The sequence below is a fragment of the Alternaria infectoria genome, assembly GCF_024043175.1.
Source record: "Alternaria infectoria strain BMP 0036 chromosome Unknown scaffold_8, whole genome shotgun sequence".
In the NCBI taxonomy this organism is placed as follows: Eukaryota; Fungi; Ascomycota; class Dothideomycetes; order Pleosporales; family Pleosporaceae; genus Alternaria; species Alternaria infectoria.
Window position 1 is genome coordinate 1,200,678 of NW_026250697.1, and position 19,040 is coordinate 1,219,717.

A 19,040-nucleotide genomic window follows, 5' to 3' on the forward strand; every position below is an offset into this window, starting at 1 on the left:
CGCGCCACACTACAGCCGGTCGACTCGTTCGTTTCATAATGCGGGGGGAAGCTAACAGCTTCTGGGGAGGCGGGGAGACTATGATGGGGGACACGATGACGATCATGAAAGGGATGAAGGAATGATCGAAAAGTCTGGGCTCGGCATTTGGCGCTTTACGAATCAGGCGTGGGCAAGGCTCGCGCACTGCATGCATGGGTATTGGCGTCCTACCATGGCTCTAAAAAGGGCCGTCTGTGTTCCTGGGCAACAGCGCATAATCGCTGTGCAACTAGTGAATGCGAAATGAGTAGTATCCAAGAATCAACATCAGCAATGAAACAACACTATATTCACTTTTTCCTCGACCTATCATACACTTCCAGTGTACTCAATAGACTTATTCTCACATCTGCTCTTCCTGTTCCGTGCCCACAGATCAAGCATAGTATCTAGGCTCGTTAAAGACGTGATACCTATGCCCTCTGACACCCTGACCCTTGAACAGATCCGGGAACCTCAACCCAGCAGGAACCTGCGACTCATGCAGAAGCTCGTTTCCGTTCTCCGGCTCGCCAACGACAAATTTACCGACCTGCATCGCATGATTAGCACACTGGTCTGACGCTAAAAAACCAGAAGGAAGGCTTACCTGGAGTTCGGTATCCGTGATGGTATGTCTGGAAACACGGGCATATCCACTCCTCTTCAGGCCCTTGTAGAGAATGTACTCGCACCATCTGTCCCAGTCTGACGCGTCGATATCCTTCATACCGCTCTTCTCACCCACGTACGTGTTGTAGTTGCCCTCACCGGGTTTGATGACGAGGTACGAGAGGAGGATGGCAGGACGCGGCGTGGCTTTCATGCGTTCAGCCAGGTATTCTGATTGTAGGCGGCGATCCTCGGGGTCCTCTTCCTGGCCCGAGTGGAAGACGAAGATGTCGATCATCTCACCGTAGGCGTCGATGGTAGCTTCGATGGCCGGGGCAAGCTCGCCAACAGGCGAGGGGAGAAGATGATGTGTTGAGTTTACGATGGGGAATTTGGAGAGTAGTGCTGAGCCCCATGTGTGCTTGTTGGGTCCTGGGCCGAAGTCGACGTACATGCCTAGGTCTTCGGCGAGGAACTGCGTCGTGTCGCGGTTGCCCATGATGATGCGCTGCAGATCGCTTTCGAGGAGTCCGATGACGTCGACTTCCATTTCCTTGATGAGGTCGCGCATGCGGTACTCTGAAGACCACATATCGTTGTCAAGTGAGAAGTGGATGGTCCAAATGCCAGCCGTGATGGACTTGGTCTCCGGGTGATACGGCTTGTAGTCATAAGACGGGAAGCGTAGGTAGGCGGTGGCAATGGCGATCAACTCTAGAGCACCTAGAACGTAGAGGTAGTAGGATCGTTGCCTAGTGGCAGCTGCCGTGATGACAGCCTTGCCCTTGTAGCTCTTGAGTGCTGGCGGCTGAGCAGACACACTGAAGATACCGGCACCGATCTGGAGCATCATGGCTGTCATAACCCAGTCTGTGTGCTCGCGAACAAGCGGTCCGCCGGGAACGAACGCGTACGCTACTACCCAGACGTGGAACAGAACCATGAAGTTGTACACCAAGAATCCAAGACCGAATGTGCGGCCTGGTGAGTGGCGCGCCGCATGGGCAATGAGAACAGGTGCTGCTGCCATGGTGTACATGGCGAGGACCAAGGCTCCATAGAAACCAGTCCAGTGGCTGGTGGTTGTCAAAACGGCAGCACCGATAGAGCCTACGCCGTAAAAGGCCCATGACCTTGAGAGGTTGGGCGCAAACAAACCGATCATAAGACCCAGGCCCATGGCTAGGAGAGTCAGGGTACCGTGGGGTACAGCCAGCGGACCCCGAACAGGGTAACCTTCCCATACCCAAGAGATCATCGTGCTCGAATCGGAGAGAAGCGAGTGCATGGCGAACATGACACCCGCTAGGCCAAAGCTCGCAAAGACAGAAGACCCCTTAGTTGGGCCTTGAGCTGGCACATCTGCGCCAGAACTGGCGGTAGATCTGGTCGATATGAGTATCGAGAAGAGAGCTACTACGAATCCAGTCCTGTTCCATCCGCCGTTTGCCTCGTGCATGATTGGCCAAATCGGGTTGTTGGTCCAAAAGGCAAACTTCGCAATGCTAGAGGCGATCAGACCAATAGCAAAAGCGGAAATGCGTGCTTCAAGGCGGTGGGGTTGAGACCGTTCGGCATAGAAGGTGGCAGACCATGCGATACATGACATTGACAGACCGAATCCAACGGCAAAGAGTCGGTTGACGGGTGTCTTAGCAAGAAATGCGAGAAGTCCGGAGAGCGAGAGCAGGTGAAAGAACCAGACGTAGCGGGTAGCCAGATAGCGGAGGGGCTTGATGCCGAGGAAGAAGGGAGTGACGGTGCACATGACCAAGGCCTCGTAGCCAGAGATACCCATGTGCCAGAGAGGGAAGTCTAAATATCATCAGCAGATGTCACGATCGCACAGGGGAATTCGAACATACACCAGACGCAGACACCGAGTGAAGTCAGCATGGACCAGAAGACAAACTACAGAGTAATTAGTCACGTCCAATGGCACCACGTTTTGCCACTTACGCCGTTGTACACGTCTGCAGCAGCATAGATGAGTCCGAACCAAGAAAAGGCACCTGAAAAGGTCGCGTTCATTTCCTTATTTTTTCTGCTCCTGTCAGTGACGCGCAGAGCCTCGGGAAGCAGTAGTGACTTACTCCTGGATACTGTCGGATGCCGACTTGGAGCCCGCACTACAAGACATGTCTTATCAGAAAGTGTCCATAAGAAGTATAGATTCGTGATGCGTGTCTATCTATATTGGAAGACGAGGAACGTACAGGCGAGATACACCTCGAACATCCTTTATGACAACCTCCAAGTGCTGGAACTCGATCATCGTGACGGCATCGAAGCCTACATCGAGCAAGACCAGTGCCCATTCGAAGAAAGCGTAGATGGTATATGCTGTGAAGACGTTAGCGATGGCAAAACAGTGGAATTGTCAAACGTACCTCCAGCCACTCGGTGCACCTTGTGCTGGATGAAGAAGTAGATCAACGGCACCAGAGTTCCGAAGAAGCTGCCAGCAAGGACCTTGCGGTACTTGAGGGCAGTGGGGTTCTTAGGGCTCAGAGCAACACAGCCCAGGGTCCACGGTAGCGTCGCAACAAGGTATGAGATCATGAAAATATCGTGCCAGTCGTGGTCGTCGGTAGAAGTCACATATGTCCATCCTCCACAGGTCAAGGTCCGAAAGATGCCAACGCCAGCGATGAACTTGGGTAGGGACGAGTTGGGTCGGCGGGTCAAGATGTACCAAAGGCCGACGAGGGCGAATCTTGGGCCTGTAAAGCTTAGCATATGCCTTTGTGCGCTGTGTTTCGTTCCATACCAGATGTCAGGGCGATGAAGAGCATGAAGACCGAACGCTCCGGGTAGCGGTCGCCGATGGTCGCGGACACGGATGGAAACCATTCATCTGGGTAACCCTGGGCACGTCAATGGTTGGCTCTGGGCCTGGTGTGGTCCTCGGGGACTAACATAAAACTCGTTTTGCACAATCTTGTGGTAGTGTAGCCATCTGTGGGTGTTCAGCCACGTCGTGGGGTAGTAGAGAGTGAGAAGCGTACATTCCGACTATGAGGGCTCCGACAAAGGCACCTTGGGGATTTGTTAGTCCGTTGATATCCGTCAAGCACATAGGAACGTACAGTAGGCCATGGCGGTATGCGAATATGATATCCATTTCCCATTGAACTACATCTGGTGAGCATGCGGAGCTCTCGGGGGTGAGGCCGGACTGCGCGTACCGTAGCGACAGTGTCGCCGTCCTTGTCCTTGACCATGGTAGAGAATTTAGGAAGGTTTTCAGCAGCGCTGGACCATTGAACGAGGAAAAAGCGGCAAAAGAGCGTCGAGAATTGATGATGCGCAGTCCAACACGCGCGTCTCCTGAAGTCCACAGGTTGCAATGGCCAGGGTTCGCGCTTCCGAGGTCCGTAGGCCAAGGCGCTACCCGCGGGAGCAACTTTAGCCTAACTTTTTTCTAGAGAAGTCAACTTTTCTATCCCAACTCTGCCAGCAGCAACACCTCGGACGCGCAGACATGGCCGGACCCAGTGACAAGGCGCGTTTTTACCTCGAGCAGTCGGCGACCGAGCTGAACGAGCTTGAGCGCAAGAAAATCTTCACACGGGTATGCTAGCCCGCCATGCGCGCAACGCCAGCTTCGCTAACACGCCATAGGAAGAAATCAGCTCCATAGCGAAGAAGCGCTCGGATTTCGAGCACATTATCAATGCACGCGGCTCGCACCCCGAAGACTACATGCGATACATTGAGTTCGAGAAGAACGTCGACGCCCTCCGCCGCAAACGAATAAAGCGCCTGGGTGTACGGTACAAGGGCTCTGGTCAGCGCACCATCTACTTCCTCTACAACCGGGCGACGCGCAAATTCTCGGGCGACCTGGTACTATGGATGCAGTACATCGACTTTGCGCGCAAGGATAAGGCATACAAGCGGCTGAACGACATCTTCACATCTGTCGCTCGACTCCACCCCACCAAGCCCGACATATGGATCCTCGCGGCCAACTACTTCATGGATACGCAGGCGGACATTACGAATGCGCGAAGCTACATGCAGCGAGGACTACGCTTCTGCAAGAACTCCGAGGTTATGTGGCTGGAATACGCAAAGCTGGAGACCATTTACGTTGGCAAGATCGCTGGCCGGCGCAAGATTCTCGGTCTGGACATTGATCGTACAAAGAAGCCAGGCACAGACGAGGACGGCGACGAAGACATGATTGCGCTTCCCGAAGTGACGGCAGAGGATGTAAATCCCAGCCTGAAGCAGGACGATGGTGTGGACGAGGTGGCGCTGCAGAACCTGGCGTCTGCGCCAGTGCTCACTGGTGCTATCCCACTGGCAGTCTTTGACTCCGCCATGAAGCAGTTCCAGGGCAAGCCCAAACTCGCGGAGAAGTTCTTCGACATGTTTGCCGAGTTTAGTCAGCTAGCCTGCATACCACGCATCTTGCAGCACGTGCTAGATTACCTGCAAGAGAACTCTCCCCATGCTGTAGAAACTGCCATCTGCAGGTTCCGCATGCTGCTATTTGGCTGCGACCCAAGCGACCCGGAGATTGCCCTTGCATTGAGCAAGGCCCTGGACTTGATAAGCTCTACCGTTCAGCAACATCCCAAGGAGATTGCCTCCATCTCCGAAGTCGCTGTTCGACAATTGTTATCTCTGCATCGGTTACTCGCGGATAGCGATTCGTCCTTGCAGAAGGCGTCGCGTGCAGCACTCCGCAAGTATGTGCGAGCGATGGAAGACGGTCAAGGATCCGGCGATCAGGTTGCTAGATTGGGCGAATTGCTGCGGAAGCAAGGGAAGAAAGACGAAGCAAAGTTGCTATCTCAGACAGGCATCAAGTACTGGGCTGCGAATGAAACGCTCCAGAAACTTTCTGCCGTCACGGAAACGTGAAGGATCAAGGGACTTGGTCAGCAGACTAATCGTACCGAGCACTCGTGCATCAAGTATTCTTCCTATCTCTTATCGGGGGGCACGCCACACTACACCGCTACAGTCATGCTCGCACTATCGTGAGATGCACTACGATTCAACGGTAGAACCACGTCACCTGCACGTTGCGCTGAGCTATGGTGCTGTGGCAGGCCGCTTCCCCGCAGACCGCTTCACTCGTCACCCCGGCTTCGTCGCGACGTCTTCTTAGCGCTCTGCTGCTTCTTGCTCTTGAGGCGGCGCTCGTTATCTGCCTTCTGTCTGGCGTCTTATCAGCTTTCGGGCCGTCGCCTGGGCTATCGGAAGTGCGACGACATACAGTTGTTTGACACGCTGCACCTGTGCTGCCGACGTCTCGGCGGGCACAGCATCTTGTCCGGCTCGGGCAATGGCCTCGTATATGCGCCTGTAGCAGCTCTGAGCATTGTCGCTCTGCTTTCGACTGTCGTCGGCCTGGACTATGATAGCATTGGATCTAGCAGCAACGTAGCGAGAACGTCTAATTTCGCCATGTAGGGCTGCAGGGATGTGGTGCAGCAACGCGTCGAGAGGCACCTTCAACGTAGCTTTAGAATTGACTCTTGGTGCCTGCTTAGTATAGCGCCGTGTTAAAAAGTGGTGTAGTGTGTCATACTTGTTTACATTTTGGCCGCCCGGTCCTGATGATCTGCTGAAGCTCAATTCGCCAATGCTCTTGAAAGGGATCGTCTCTGCATGGAGCTCCGCGAGCCAGGCGCGTGCAGCCTGGACCTCGTCGCCAGTGGCACTGCTGCTATGCCCTCGACAGTGAATTATCCGGCGCACCGCTGGCAACGGCGCAGGAGGGAAGACTAGCGTGTGAAAAATGAAGCGTCGCAGCATGACGGTTGCGCAAATTGCTCACGTTGGCCTTTGTCAAGATGAGATCATGTCGCAACCGCAATAGCTCGAGCTAGGATCAACATGACCATTTTAACCATAAAACGGACGCTAGAAGCAGACTAAAACGCATCACGTGGACGAAGCTTAGCCAGGCAAGTTCTCGAATCCAGGCTCCTCGGAGTCGATGCGGCGCCGAATCCCAACATCTGCTGCACTACATCTCTCTTCCTGATATTTCCTGACTGCACCACCGTCTCTTGCCACTTTTACGGGGCCCGCTCTCGCTTCTGTGCCTGTGGCTGTCGCGTCTGCCTCATCCATCACATATACCTAGGTAGCATCTAGCCAGCCCCGCCATCCGCTCGTCTTCTCCTAGTGCTCCACCTGCAGCTCTCCAGCCCTTGTCGCGACGGTGCGTTTTCGTAGATGCTTTGAGTTGACTCCTTCACCACGCCTTGTCTGCCAGCTCTGCGCTCTGGCTCCGCAGTCTACATGAGACCCAACTCGAGTCCGCCGCAACAAGCTGAGCACATACGGCACCAGTCGCTGACGCCCGAGAGCCCGCGCCCGCAAAACGTCCCGTCGCCCGCCAACATCCCCATCCTCGTAGAGCACATGGATGCGAACTATAGTCATGTCTCCCACAGCAACGACTCTGCCGCGCCCGCCCACAGCTCCCACGCGAACGCGAACACGTCGACGCCGTACTTCGCCGACCCATCTTCGACCGCCAGCTTCCAGAGTATAGGCGCACAAGGGGCAGGGCACGATGCGCCGGGGGCGTTCGCGCAGTCGGCTGCGTTTGGCGGCGGCATGGGTACGCAGCCGCATGATACCTCTTCAATGCAGAATTTCACCGCACAGCTCCAGTCGCGCGCTGCGTCGGCCACTGACGCGCCGCCGCCGGCTGCTCAAGGTCTTTCTTCTGCGTACCCATACCCCCATGACCATGCCTATGCTGCTCAGCACGCGCCCGCCCAGTCTGCCCAAGGCGCTCACTACCAGACTGACGCGCACACTGGCTCCAATGTTGACGTACAAGCCCTCTTGGACTCTCTGACACCTGCTGCCAACAATGCGCCTGCAGCCCAATATGCCTCTGCACAAATGTCCTCCCAGTCGCCGCAGACACAGCACCATGCCTCGTCGTTGCCCTCGGCCACCAATCTCCCTGCTCGACCACCCACCCAAGAACAGCCCGCTACGCACCCCAACTATAACCCCAGCGATGACATCAGATCCTATCATCCACAGAGTCAGCAAGCTCCCATTGCCCAGCAGAGAGGCAATGGCTCCCTTCAGCCCTTGAACGTGCAGAGTCAGGACTTTTCGACGCCCAGTCAGGCTCAGCAGCAGCCGGGTGATCGTAGCGAAACGCCCGACGATGAGGATCAGCGGTGGCCGCCCGAGGTCAACAGGAGATACGAGGAGTTTTTGGATCAGGAGAGGAAGTTTGTGACGGAGGGGCAATGGGACCAGTTTCCGATGGGTTCCCGTCTCTTCATTGGTGAGCTGAGACTGTTTTTGCACCAAGGATGCGCCTAACCGATTCCTAGGAAACCTCCCCACCGAAAAAGTCACCAAGCGAGACATCTTCCACCGTTTCTACCGCCACGGCAGGCTTGCGCAGATATCAATCAAACAGGCATATGGCTTTGTCCAGTTCTTGGACTCGGAATCATGTCGCAGAGCTCTGGATGCCGAGCAAGGCCAGGCAGTGCGCGGCAGGAAGATGCGTATGTCATGTCAATCACTTTGCTGCTGGACAGTCGACTAACTATGACAGACCTTGAGATCTCCAAGCCACAGCGCAACACGAAGAAGATCGAGCCGCCGAACCCAACACCGCGTCGACGTTCACGTTCGCCAGATTACAATCGGGGCGGTACAGGACCAGCACCTAGGGACAATCGTTATGTAGGGCATCCAAACTCCATGTCCCCTAGAGATCGACGTTTCCGTGATCGGGACGATTATCGGCCCATGCGATCGCCATCGCCGCGAGCCCCGCCTCGGGGTGTACGATCACGGGACAGAAGCCGAGACAGGTTTGATACGCGATACCGTAGCCGGTCCAGAACACCACCGCGCAGGCACAGAAGCCCGTCCCCGCGTCGCGACTACACAGAGGATGGATTGGACCTGCGGCGCCGATTGCCCCACGAGGTGCCTGACATCCAGATTCTTGTGCTCAACGAAGGTCTCCCTCGGTAAGTTCGGAACCAACAGCTATTATATCAAGGTCGCTAATCCAGTGGTAGTGACTTCATCCGCTACGTCGAGGATACTTTCCGCTCGCAAAATCTCCGTAGTAATGTCCTGATATTGAGTGGTCGGTTCCCTGAACCAGCTGTAGTTCGAAGACAGATCCTTGAGGGAGTTTTGGCCATTGTGAGGCTTGATACTACTGGCCTTACCAAGGGCAAAGTTAGCGTCCAGATATTCGACCGACGTGGCGGTGCAAACAACGTCCAGTTCAACGGTACGATTGCTTATGATACACATGAGCGATTACTGACTCATGTGCCCAGAATATGCCGATCTTGACCCCACGACCGCTGGCCTCCTCGTCAACAATGCCAAACAAAGCCAATCTCGCCCGGTCCTGCCACCATCATCCTCGTACGGCTTCGCTCAGACCCTACCCCCGCACTTTCCCCAGCCAAACAACCCCTTCCCATCCCTGCCGACCAGTCAGCCGAATATCTCTAACCTCATTGCATCTCTCGACGGTGCGAGCTTGTCTCAGCTCCTCGGCGCAATGTCCGGCAATAATATGCCTCAGAATACGCAACCCGCGCCGAACCAGGGATTGAACGCTGATCTTGCACGCCTGCTAGCTCAAGTGCCTAGCCCTGCGCAAACACCTGGCTTCAGTGCTCAGTCCCAGCCGCATCTCGCACAGCTGGGCAACCAGTTCCCCGCGCTTGCTTCTCTTTTCGCCAACCAGAGCCAGGCTGTCGCTCCACCAGTGCAGACACCTACTCAGGCTGGCCCCGCGCCGGATATGAATGAGATCATGGCCCAATTGGCTCAGTATCAACGCTAAAAGTCCCATTCCGTACTTCCAGAAGCCTAGACAGCAAACACGGCTTTCTCGAACCTTTCCAACAGATAAACTCGACATTACTACAATAGCCCAAATCCTGTATACCGCTCCCTCCACACATGTATCGACATGGTGTATATCCAACCGATCAAACCCGACTGCGCCCTTTACCCAGCCCTTGCAAATAGCCATGTATCTCCCACGAGCCAGCTCATCGAACAGACAATAACCCATTCTGGACCCGTGCTATCTGCTTTGGCCATAACTGGTGAAGCTCCAAGGCCCTCGCATCCTCATTCCACGCAACAACACCATGGAGTACCCTTGCGACAATTCCCTGGCGACTTGTTCATTACCCACGTACCCACGCGACTCACGATTCTAGCGGCCTACCCCCTGGTTGACGTGCGAATTCAAACCTGGATAAGGCCCTGGTCCGATTCTTAACTGCTTTTCATGTTTTGCCCCTTTTCGTTTTCATTTCTCTGGCCTGCCCATGCCCGGCTCCTGTATCTTCTACGAGTTTCCTTGGTCCTAACGTATGGCGTTTCCTTTCCTTATCTGATCCGATTTAGCGTTCTGCGAGGTGTTACTTGGCGCACAATATGGATGCTACGCATATGTGCAAGCGGTTTTCATAGGTCATCGAGGGCTGGTTGGCGCTTTGAAACTTTTTTACGTTATTGTAGATATGGGTACGATCAGGCGCAGCCAGTGGTGGAATTGACGAAGGAATGCGGCGTCCATTACGGCATAGACAGGACATTTCAAATCATTCAGACTTCGCTGTATTGCTCAACATCATAGCGACGACTTTAAATGTACATCATGCAATCACGACGGTCATTAGTCTACCAAGTCGAGTTAGTGCAAACACGAGGTGTGATGACATCGTGTCGCGTGTCGGAGGCGCGCGGACAGGGATCAGCTTGACCCAGTTTTTTCTTTCCCTACGAATGAGAAACGTCACCACTAGAGCCCGCCCTCGCTCAGCGGCTACATGTACTTCAGCATTCGCAGAGTCACGTCCCTAACCACCCGATCAGGAAACCACTGCCGATGTTTTCTACCCTGGTCATACCGGCGCGATTGAATGGTGTCGTCGCAAACCTACAATGCCGCCGCGGTGTACACATGCGTGCCATTGCGCCAGCATTAGGAAGTCAGACGTGGCATGATGGATCGAGGAATACCACACAGAGGAGGATTCTTACAAAACGATGGGAGACACAAAGGAGGGCGTATGCCTCATCCACAGCGGCGTCGGTGAAAACCACAGGATATGGCGGGGCCATGCCACCTTCTCCCGCCAAAGCAACCAAGACGGCTATACCCACGAAGACAACTTCTCCCAGAAAGCCTCAGTCCCCCCCTCTCGTTCCTGCGCAAACACCCACCTCGAAAGCCACAACCGTCCCCACACTGCGAGCGAAAGAGAAACTGAACCCACCACCGTTCACATACGCCCCCGATATATCTGTTCCCGCACGAACACCAGAGCAGAACGTCGTCAAGTGGCTATATCGCGCCGGTCGCGCATACCTTACTTTCTACAAAACGGGCATATCGCATGTCCGGCAAACATCCAAACTTGCAAAGACGCTGCGCCAAAAGGCCGCTCAAACACCCAACAAAGATATAACCGAGGTTTTGTCAAGGGCGGAATGGCAGATTGTGCAAAGGAGTAGGCTAGACACTTTGAGATTGCCAGCGTTCGGCTTCTTGGTCTTGTTACTTGGAGAGTGGTTACCACTCGTTGTTATGTACATCACGCCCGTCATTCCAGAGGCATGCCGGATACCCCAGCAGGTCCAGCGCGCGTTACGCAAGCGTGAAGACAAGCGACAAGACCGGCTAAGAAGGATTGCTCTAGACGCCATGCGACTGATGAGCAGGGATCGACCACCTATTGGCAGCACATCTTCTGACACGCCTTCTGTCACCCTGCCAAAGAGTGGACAAGTCATGCCAGTCACCACGAAGAACTGGAACGAGATGACACTCTTTGAACTCTCGCTTACCGCCGCACAACTCGACTGCTATCCGGCGCTGTTCGACTGGCTTCCTGTCACAGCCCCCAAGTTCCTGTTGCAGCGCAATGTCAGGAAGAAGTTGGAGTATTTGAAGACGGACGACAAGTTGATTGAACGCGATGGCGGATGGGCAGCTCTCGGGAAGCAAGAGCTCGAGAGAGCTTGTGTAGATAGAGGTCTGCCTGTGCTTGGGAAGAGGGAGGATGAACTGAGGAAGGCGCTGGCGAAGCTCGAGGGCTGAGACGGCGCATGAGGGCGACAGCCAATTCGCACACGACTATAGATTACTATCAAGATGGTTAGACGATGTTCAGGAGCTGCTATAGACCTGTAGATATATTTGTTTGTCGGCGGTATGAACACGAGAGATACCCGAATATTATAATTCTCATGACCAAGTCGATAGATGCACTTACCCTTTGAACATGTTTTAAGCATAATCTAGGCACAGGCACACGTGAGAGAAGACCCGCAAAGTACAGAGCTGGCTTCCTCAGTTGTTACGTACTCTGCTCGGTTTGAAATTGTCTATGCAAATGCATGAATCGAAACAAACTTAGAGATGCGTTGGCGCGAGAACGCACAACGGCTATCGCGATTTCGACACGCGACAGCTTCCAGTCAAGGCAATCTCAAGGATATCAAATCTGCGGCGAAAATAAAGTGATGGGACGTATGTATGAGGCAGAAACGGCAAAATGACGCCCTTCACTCGCGCAGCGTCGGGAGCGACAGCATGACGTTACCAGATTGGGCAAGTTGAGCAAAGCGTTGTCGATTACGGCACTATTGGAGGGGCAGAGGGCAGAAGGTCAAACGAGGGAAGCAAACGAGGGGCATGGCGGGGTGTTGTTGAAGGAGGGGTGGAGGGGCAAACATTTTTTTTCTGTTGAGATGGGTGAGGAGTGAGGGGCACGACGCGGATGAGGTTGCTTTCACCAACACTAATTTTCTTAGGGCGATGATCTGATGGGTAAATAACACGGGTCGGTAATGGTGAGAGGAGATGGAGATGCGTGGGACTTGGGGAATTTGTCGATGGAGGAATGGGTAAGATGGGTTTGTGGTATCTACTACTAACTTTTCTCTCGATTCTGATAGCAACGTTTAACGTTATCCGTCAAAACATTCATCTTTGCCATATGCAATTGGTTCGAATCTATAAGAGATTTTGCGGACTTTGGAGCTCATGATACAATCCAGTGCAAGAGACCAGGTTATTTGCGTTGAATGTCCCCAAAGAGAAATCATTGGATACATGTGCTTCGCATGTCCTATCGCAAACGACCTCATTGTTGGCAACTCTGCGAGTTATGCCACAACAGCAGTGATCAGGATCGTGTGTTGACCTTACTGACAATGCAGTCTTTACAATACTCCATTTTGCCTCATCTGCGACCGGATATCTGGTGGCATGTCATCATGCTTCTGAGCAACGCGGCTACGCCTCAACACTACCCACTCCCTTCGAAGATACGTTCTTGTCGGTATGACGCGGGCCTGGAGGTAATGCAAACGTTTGATAGGGATACGGGAATGTAATGGAGGCCCTCCATCGTGGCGCGATCTCCGACGTCTATGATCATCTTTGCACCCGCCTAGTAAGTCCAAATATATTGGTGAGAAGATTCCACGGAAGCTGTCATAGTACGCAGAATAAACTGTGAAGTCGTCGTGTAGATATTGTTTCGCTGCGAAGAAGAAAAATGTGATACCTATTCTGCCAGTACCAGATCGCAAAAAGGTTCAAGATGGAAGTACGCACAGAGACCCACGGATCGCGTCTCAGAAGATGGCACGGTGGCCGATTTAGTGGCAGTGATCAATTGACTAACGGGTTCCAGAGGCGACTAGTATTCGCACAGCCAAGTCAAGCTCACCGAGGTATTGACGTATACTATACATTTGTAATCGAAGAGTCACTTGACACCTTGGCGAGATAGAGGTACTTGAGTAACGATACAGTGTTCCTTGGTGCGTTGCACAATGTCGAGAGATGGATGCGTGTGAAGACTGTGCTGGACAATCGAGCTTCTGGATACGTGACCACAATTTTGGCTGTGATTAGCTGGAGTTGAAAGCACAGTCGGTGGCGTGTCACATGGACGGAAACTAAGAAACAAAGGTGCAGTTAGAGAGAACAGAGGAAGTGTGGTTGCCGCTGGACTGCCGCGAGAATTCTACAACCAATGGGCGGTGTTGGAGAGGCGATTACATTATGCCTCGGCATCTTCCCCAGACGTTGTCTGCAGGCAGGCGCTCTTGCTCCACACAAAGACGGAGCGCTGCGCGGAGAGGGCTAGCTCATCTCGTAGACCGAGGCCAAACGTCTAGAGACCCATAATGTAGTCGCGTCTGCTGTTCGCTCTCCTTTCGTCCTACGGTCCCTTAAACGTCCTCTTGCCACGCATCAGGTCGTACCTTCCTCCACCCGTCGCCTCCTTCCCACACACCGTCGACATGCCTCACGCCTCCCTCACCCGCGATTCGGTCGCCTCGCACAACACGCCCGAAGACCTCTGGTGCATCATCGACCACAAAGTCTACGACCTCAGCGAGTTCGTCGATGCCCACCCTGGCGGCTCCGTCGTGCTCGAGCAAGTAGCCGGCCAAGATGCGACGACGGCGTTCTACAACCTACACCGACAGGAGGTCCTTGACAAGTATCAGGAGCTATGCATCGGCACCATCGAGGGCGAGAAGTCCGAAGTGATTGTCGGAAAGCCTGGCGACCTGAGCCCAGTGCCATACGCGGAGCCATTGTGGTTGCGACCGCAGTTCAAGAGTCCCTACTTCAAGGAGAGCCATCGCGCGCTGCAGAAGGAGGTCCGCAAGTTCGTCGACACACACGTCACGCCCGAGGCGCAACAAAAGGAGAAGGATGGTACATACATCAGCCAGGAGTTGATCGACAAGATGGCCGCGAACGACATGCTAGCTATGCGCCTTGGGCCTGGAAAGCATCTTCACGGCAAGAACCTGATGGGTGTCGTCAAGGGCGAGGAGTTTGACTACCTCCATGATCTTATCCAGGCACAGGAAGGTGTACGCGCCAACGCGCGTGGCTTCCAAGACGGCAACATGGCAGGCATGACCATCAGCTTGACAGCTGTCTTGCAGTGGATGCCTGAATCTGAGCTGAAGACGCGTGTGGTCAACGAGGTGCTGAGTGGCAAGAAGAAGATGTGCCTAGCCATCACCGAGGCTTTTGCTGGATCAGATGTCGCCGGCATTAGGACCACTGCGACCTTGACACCAGACGGCAAGCACTACATCGTACGAGGCACAAAGAAGTGGATCACCAACGGAATGTTCAGCGACTACTTCGTCACAGGCTGCAAGACGGACAAGGGCTTCTCCGTCCTGCTCATCGAGCGTGACGAGGCCGTCGAGACTAAGCTGATCAAGACGAGCTACTCCACCACCGCCGGCACCGCATACGTAGAGTTCAATGATGTGAAGGTACCAGTAGACCACCTGTTGGGCAAAGAGCATCAGGGCTTCGTCGTTATCATGTCCAACTTCAATCACGAGAGGTTTATGATGGCATGCGCCGTCATCCGACAATCGCGAACCGTTGTCGAGGAGTGTCTCAAGTGGTGCAACCAGCGGATTGTCTTTGGGAAGAAGCTGATAGAGCAACCCACCATCCGTCAGAAGTGAGTATTGCCTCCAAAGATAGCTTCTTGTCCCATCAGTGCATCCGTCGGATGAGACCTCACTACCTTACCTTGCTTGCACCGCTGAAGCTAAATCCGATTGAACGCTACTGACAATACTCCAGGCTTGCAAAGATGATCTCACATGTCGAGGCCAACCAAGCATGGCTAGAATCTATTGCCTACCAGATGACGCACATGTCGTACGCTCAGCAATCGAAGCTGCTTGGTGGACCTATTGGCCTACTCAAGTCGTTCGCCACTCGCTCTGCACACGAGATTGCAGATGAAGCCGTCAACATCTTCGGAGGTCGCGGAATTACGCAAGGTGGTATGGGCCGGGTGATTGAGCAGTTCCACCGCACGTACAAGTTTGATGCTATTCTTGGAGGTACCGAGGAGATTCTCAGTGACTTGGGCGTACGGCAGGCGATGAAGGACTTCCCCAAGAGCATGTTGTAGGCGGGTGTTGGAAGCGGTGTATACTAGTAGCGTATTGATATTTAGTGTAAGGCGGTATTTGCCACGCCGAACAAGCCAAGATGCACAAGTACAAACTCTAAAGCGGTGCAGAAGATTGTGAAACGCTTCTAGAAGCAACGGCAATGCTGTGACATGACGGAAATAACGTATGCGCGGGGAAAGCCCATGTTTGGACGTGTTTGACCATGCAGGCGTACAAATCGATGGACGTGTCTCCAGTACCAAGGTTCCGACCGCGCACCGATCCAAGCGGTAGTGGCACAGACGATAGATGATGGGCGGATGATTGCATGACTCCAGATGATCAACGGCAGGGCCGCAGCGAGTCGGAGCATTAGGCCTTGTGCATATGTCGTAACGAAGCATGTCCAATCGACGCGAGGCGGCGATACTCAACACCAAGGATGCGTGTCGTTGTTTTATGACGATAGTCGTGCAGCCTCACACAGCGCATAGCCGTCATGCACGCGCCACGACGAGGGCCAATCGTAAACACTGGCGCAGGCCGGGCTCAGCGCCTCATCCGGCACAGCAGAATGCCAGGCGCTGTCGTCCACGTGTTACACGTCTGAAAGCGGCAACAAGCGAGGGTATGCATGAGACGCGATCTAGATTGCATTTCACAAGTGGCAGACAGACCGGACGCGCGATACGTGTCACATGCAAAAGGCAACTCGGGCGAGGGATGGGGTGCGAGTATATGCACGACCGCATCGGACACGTGAGACGTCGTTGTTCTGGCAAAGGCAAGACTGGCGACAAAAGCAGCGGGTGGATGGGTGAGAGTGTGAGAGGTTGGTGATGGTGATGGATATGGAATACCATGGAAGAAGTTCGGCTAGTCGCCGCCGCCCTGCATCGGGGAGGCAAAGACGCGCTGCGAACGCATATCGGCTCGAGTCGTGTGCAGTTTAGCAGTGCCATCGGTCGGACCAAGCCGTGGAGGCACCAGTGACAGCATGGGGCTCCATCTGCCTTTCTTTAAGAAGCGGTCTGCGTCACCTTCACCTACTTGATCTCCATCTGTCACCCACACCTGCTGCTGCTGAACTATTCACTCTTAGTCATACCACACACCTTGTCGCCTCTCGTACACACTGTTCTCTACCCCGTCGACTATCGCCGTTATCTAGCCGCGCCGCAGCGTCATTACTACTCGCCGAGCACCCCAGCCTCACCCAGGGCTCCCTCACGACTCTCCCAGACCACTCCCTCCACCACCGTCTCTCCACCGTCTCTAGACCGTCACCATGCGCCGCTCGTCCAGCATCAGCAGCATCAGCTCGTCCAGCTCGGAAGCCGAGGAGACGATGCAGATCTTTGTCAAGACCGTGTCCGGCAGCAACAGTAAGTCGTCGCCGCCACCGTTCCGAGGCTCGGAACCAGGCGCACCATGAAGTCACGGCAAGGGCTAACATTGTGCACAGCAATTCCCCTCACAATCCCTTCAAATACATCCATAAGCACGCTGCGCTCTCTCCTCGCCCTCCGCACCAACCTCTCCGCTCCCTCGGACCTGCGCATCGTCCACGCCGGCAAGCACCTCTCGTCACCCGACACCACCCTGGCTGATTACGCCATCGGACCCAATTCCACCCTCCACCTCGCCCTCCCTCTGCGCGGTGGAATGCCTCCCAAGAAGGTCCGCTGCTCCTTCAAGGACTGCAAGGACCGCGCCCAGCCCATCGTCGGCGACTGCGGCTTCTGCGAAGGCCGACACTGCAGCCGTCATCGCATGCTCGAGGACCACAAGTGCGTCGGACTCGAGGACTGCAAGAAGGAGAGCCACGACCGGAATGCGGATAAGCTGAACAGCGAGCGCACCGTTGCGATCAAGGGCGTTTGAGTCGCGGCGCTTGGGACACCCACGGCGTACGCCTGGTCATGACTCTACCTCGAGCGATTTGGTCATGGGCCATCTGCAGCTCTGCCTCCACGCGCCGAACCAATGGCACTGGGGGCTTTGTCTTTTTATTCTTGCTCTTCTTGATTGCAAACATGGCATAGTAATCTTTGATTCCCGGAGCATGGCGTTTTGAGGGTAGCGTCTAGCGAACTGTATTTATAGCTAGAGCAATGACAGCCGTTCTATATGAATATTCCCACTGGCGACGTAATGTGATGTCTTCTATTCTATTGATAAGTATCTCATGCTTCTTACGACGGCATTCTGGCTGGTGAAGCGATTGCAACATGGTCTCGCGAGTTCATCGCTCTACAACTTGATCATGAAAATCTTCCGAAGTATGGCTAATGCAGCAGTTCGATGACAAGACAAGAACCAAACGTGAGAACAGATGAATGGCGTGACTGATGGCGTGGCAGGATGAAATTACGCACCTAACCTACATATCCACCAAAGCTCACTCTGTCTTCAGGGCGCACTCTTGGTCGAATCGCGGCTTTCCTGGCCGTTTTGTCAGCGTCTTGTTTTCTTCAAGTAATCATACGCGCGTCGGTCGGCGATGTTTCGGGTCCCCTCAACACCTTTCATTCGACCTTGCGTGCTTGCACACGTGCAACTCCGAATGATTTGCGAGGTATGTGCTGTCCATGTCCACGTGGAATATTCAATAAGACGATAGATGTGGGTATTGTGAAGAAGCAGATGGACTCTGATAGTCTCTAGCCTTGTTAGCGGTTCCGCCCAGAGAGAACGGCGACATTGTGGGTTGGCTCGGATTTGCCCGAAAGTGGCGTGAGTGTGTCTGAGTACGAGCGAACATGATCGCAGGTCGCTATGAGACGAGAAAAACGGACTCGGCGAAGACGTAGGAAAAGACTATTGATTTGAAGGAAAGAGAACACTAGTAACGGATTTGCGACTTCTCATTGCCCTCGAAGGAGCCTCTCTTACCTGGAGTATATTACGATAGACCTCCCAGCAGACATTGCCTGCCTTAGCTGACTTCTAATATAGTCTACGGTGGGATTTTGTTGTTGTCAAATCTGGTGCTGAATGCCGACTAGGTGTTGGTTTTCTGTTGCTGGTCTCGTAGCGACACCATGCTTACCCCCGGGACGTTTGATTGCGCCGCGGACTCACCTACCTGAGGGTACCTGTGATGAACCCAAGATTGAGTTTATTGTGCCCGTATGGATCTCTCGGTATTCTCGGGGACTGCGCTCTGACAGCATAGCCGTGAACGTGCCTGACGCTCCTTGCTTGTTGCCCGCTGCATTGAGCTGCCTTAGGTACCAAGTCTTGGAAGAAAAGCACGACAGCGCCCAACCCAAGGCCTCTGCACACTGCTCAGACATCTTCTGCGCTGACATGTGCGCCCGAGTATTACATGTTTGCGAGTCGTGGATTCGTGCCGCATGAAACCCCTTTTCGCGCGACTCGAAACTCAACGCCACGAGCGGCGCTGGGATTTCCGCTCCGCCTCAACGCCCGCTATGTGTGGC

At 54.2% G+C, this 19,040-nt stretch overlaps 7 protein-coding genes across 7 annotated transcripts; 5 read left to right on the forward strand and 2 right to left on the reverse strand.

Moving 5' to 3' along the window:
• Positions 1-418: 418 nt before the first annotated feature.
• J4E92_005830 (uncharacterized protein) lies at positions 419-3,857 on the reverse strand (the record flags this gene model as incomplete). Its single annotated transcript, XM_051497206.1, has 12 exons — positions 419-574; positions 632-2,448; positions 2,499-2,544; positions 2,593-2,677; positions 2,727-2,762; positions 2,850-2,976; positions 3,024-3,356; positions 3,404-3,500; positions 3,553-3,592; positions 3,642-3,672; positions 3,723-3,768; positions 3,822-3,857. 12 exons carry the CDS (start codon positions 3,855-3,857, stop codon positions 419-421), a joined length of 2,850 nt encoding a protein of 949 aa, XP_051352866.1.
• A 260-nt stretch (positions 3,858-4,117) lies between these two features.
• J4E92_005831 (uncharacterized protein) lies at positions 4,118-5,508 on the forward strand (the record flags this gene model as incomplete). The annotated part of the gene is made up of 2 exons (XM_051497207.1): positions 4,118-4,207; positions 4,258-5,508. 2 exons carry the CDS (start codon positions 4,118-4,120, stop codon positions 5,506-5,508), a joined length of 1,341 nt encoding a protein of 446 aa, XP_051352867.1.
• A 212-nt stretch (positions 5,509-5,720) lies between these two features.
• On the reverse strand, positions 5,721-6,408 carry J4E92_005832 (uncharacterized protein; the record flags this gene model as incomplete). The annotated part of the gene is made up of 3 exons (XM_051497208.1): positions 5,721-5,808; positions 5,867-6,127; positions 6,182-6,408. The coding sequence occupies 3 exons, from the start codon at positions 6,406-6,408 to the stop codon at positions 5,721-5,723; spliced, it is 576 nt and encodes a 191-aa protein (XP_051352868.1).
• A 492-nt stretch (positions 6,409-6,900) lies between these two features.
• Positions 6,901-9,457, forward strand: J4E92_005833 (uncharacterized protein; the record flags this gene model as incomplete). Its single annotated transcript, XM_051497209.1, has 6 exons — positions 6,901-7,915; positions 7,965-8,144; positions 8,195-8,325; positions 8,590-8,618; positions 8,670-8,890; positions 8,940-9,457. 6 exons carry the CDS (start codon positions 6,901-6,903, stop codon positions 9,455-9,457), a joined length of 2,094 nt encoding a protein of 697 aa, XP_051352869.1.
• Positions 9,458-10,591: 1,134 nt separating this feature from the next.
• On the forward strand, positions 10,592-11,731 carry J4E92_005834 (uncharacterized protein; the record flags this gene model as incomplete). The annotated part of the gene is made up of 2 exons (XM_051497210.1): positions 10,592-10,595; positions 10,737-11,731. 2 exons carry the CDS (start codon positions 10,592-10,594, stop codon positions 11,729-11,731), a joined length of 999 nt encoding a protein of 332 aa, XP_051352870.1.
• Positions 11,732-13,950: 2,219 nt separating this feature from the next.
• On the forward strand, positions 13,951-15,611 carry J4E92_005835 (uncharacterized protein; the record flags this gene model as incomplete). The annotated part of the gene is made up of 2 exons (XM_051497211.1): positions 13,951-15,149; positions 15,275-15,611. 2 exons carry the CDS (start codon positions 13,951-13,953, stop codon positions 15,609-15,611), a joined length of 1,536 nt encoding a protein of 511 aa, XP_051352871.1.
• Positions 15,612-16,882: 1,271 nt separating this feature from the next.
• On the forward strand, positions 16,883-17,478 carry J4E92_005836 (uncharacterized protein; the record flags this gene model as incomplete). Its single annotated transcript, XM_051497212.1, has 2 exons — positions 16,883-16,979; positions 17,060-17,478. The coding sequence occupies 2 exons, from the start codon at positions 16,883-16,885 to the stop codon at positions 17,476-17,478; spliced, it is 516 nt and encodes a 171-aa protein (XP_051352872.1).
• Between the last annotated feature and the right edge of the window lie 1,562 nt (positions 17,479-19,040).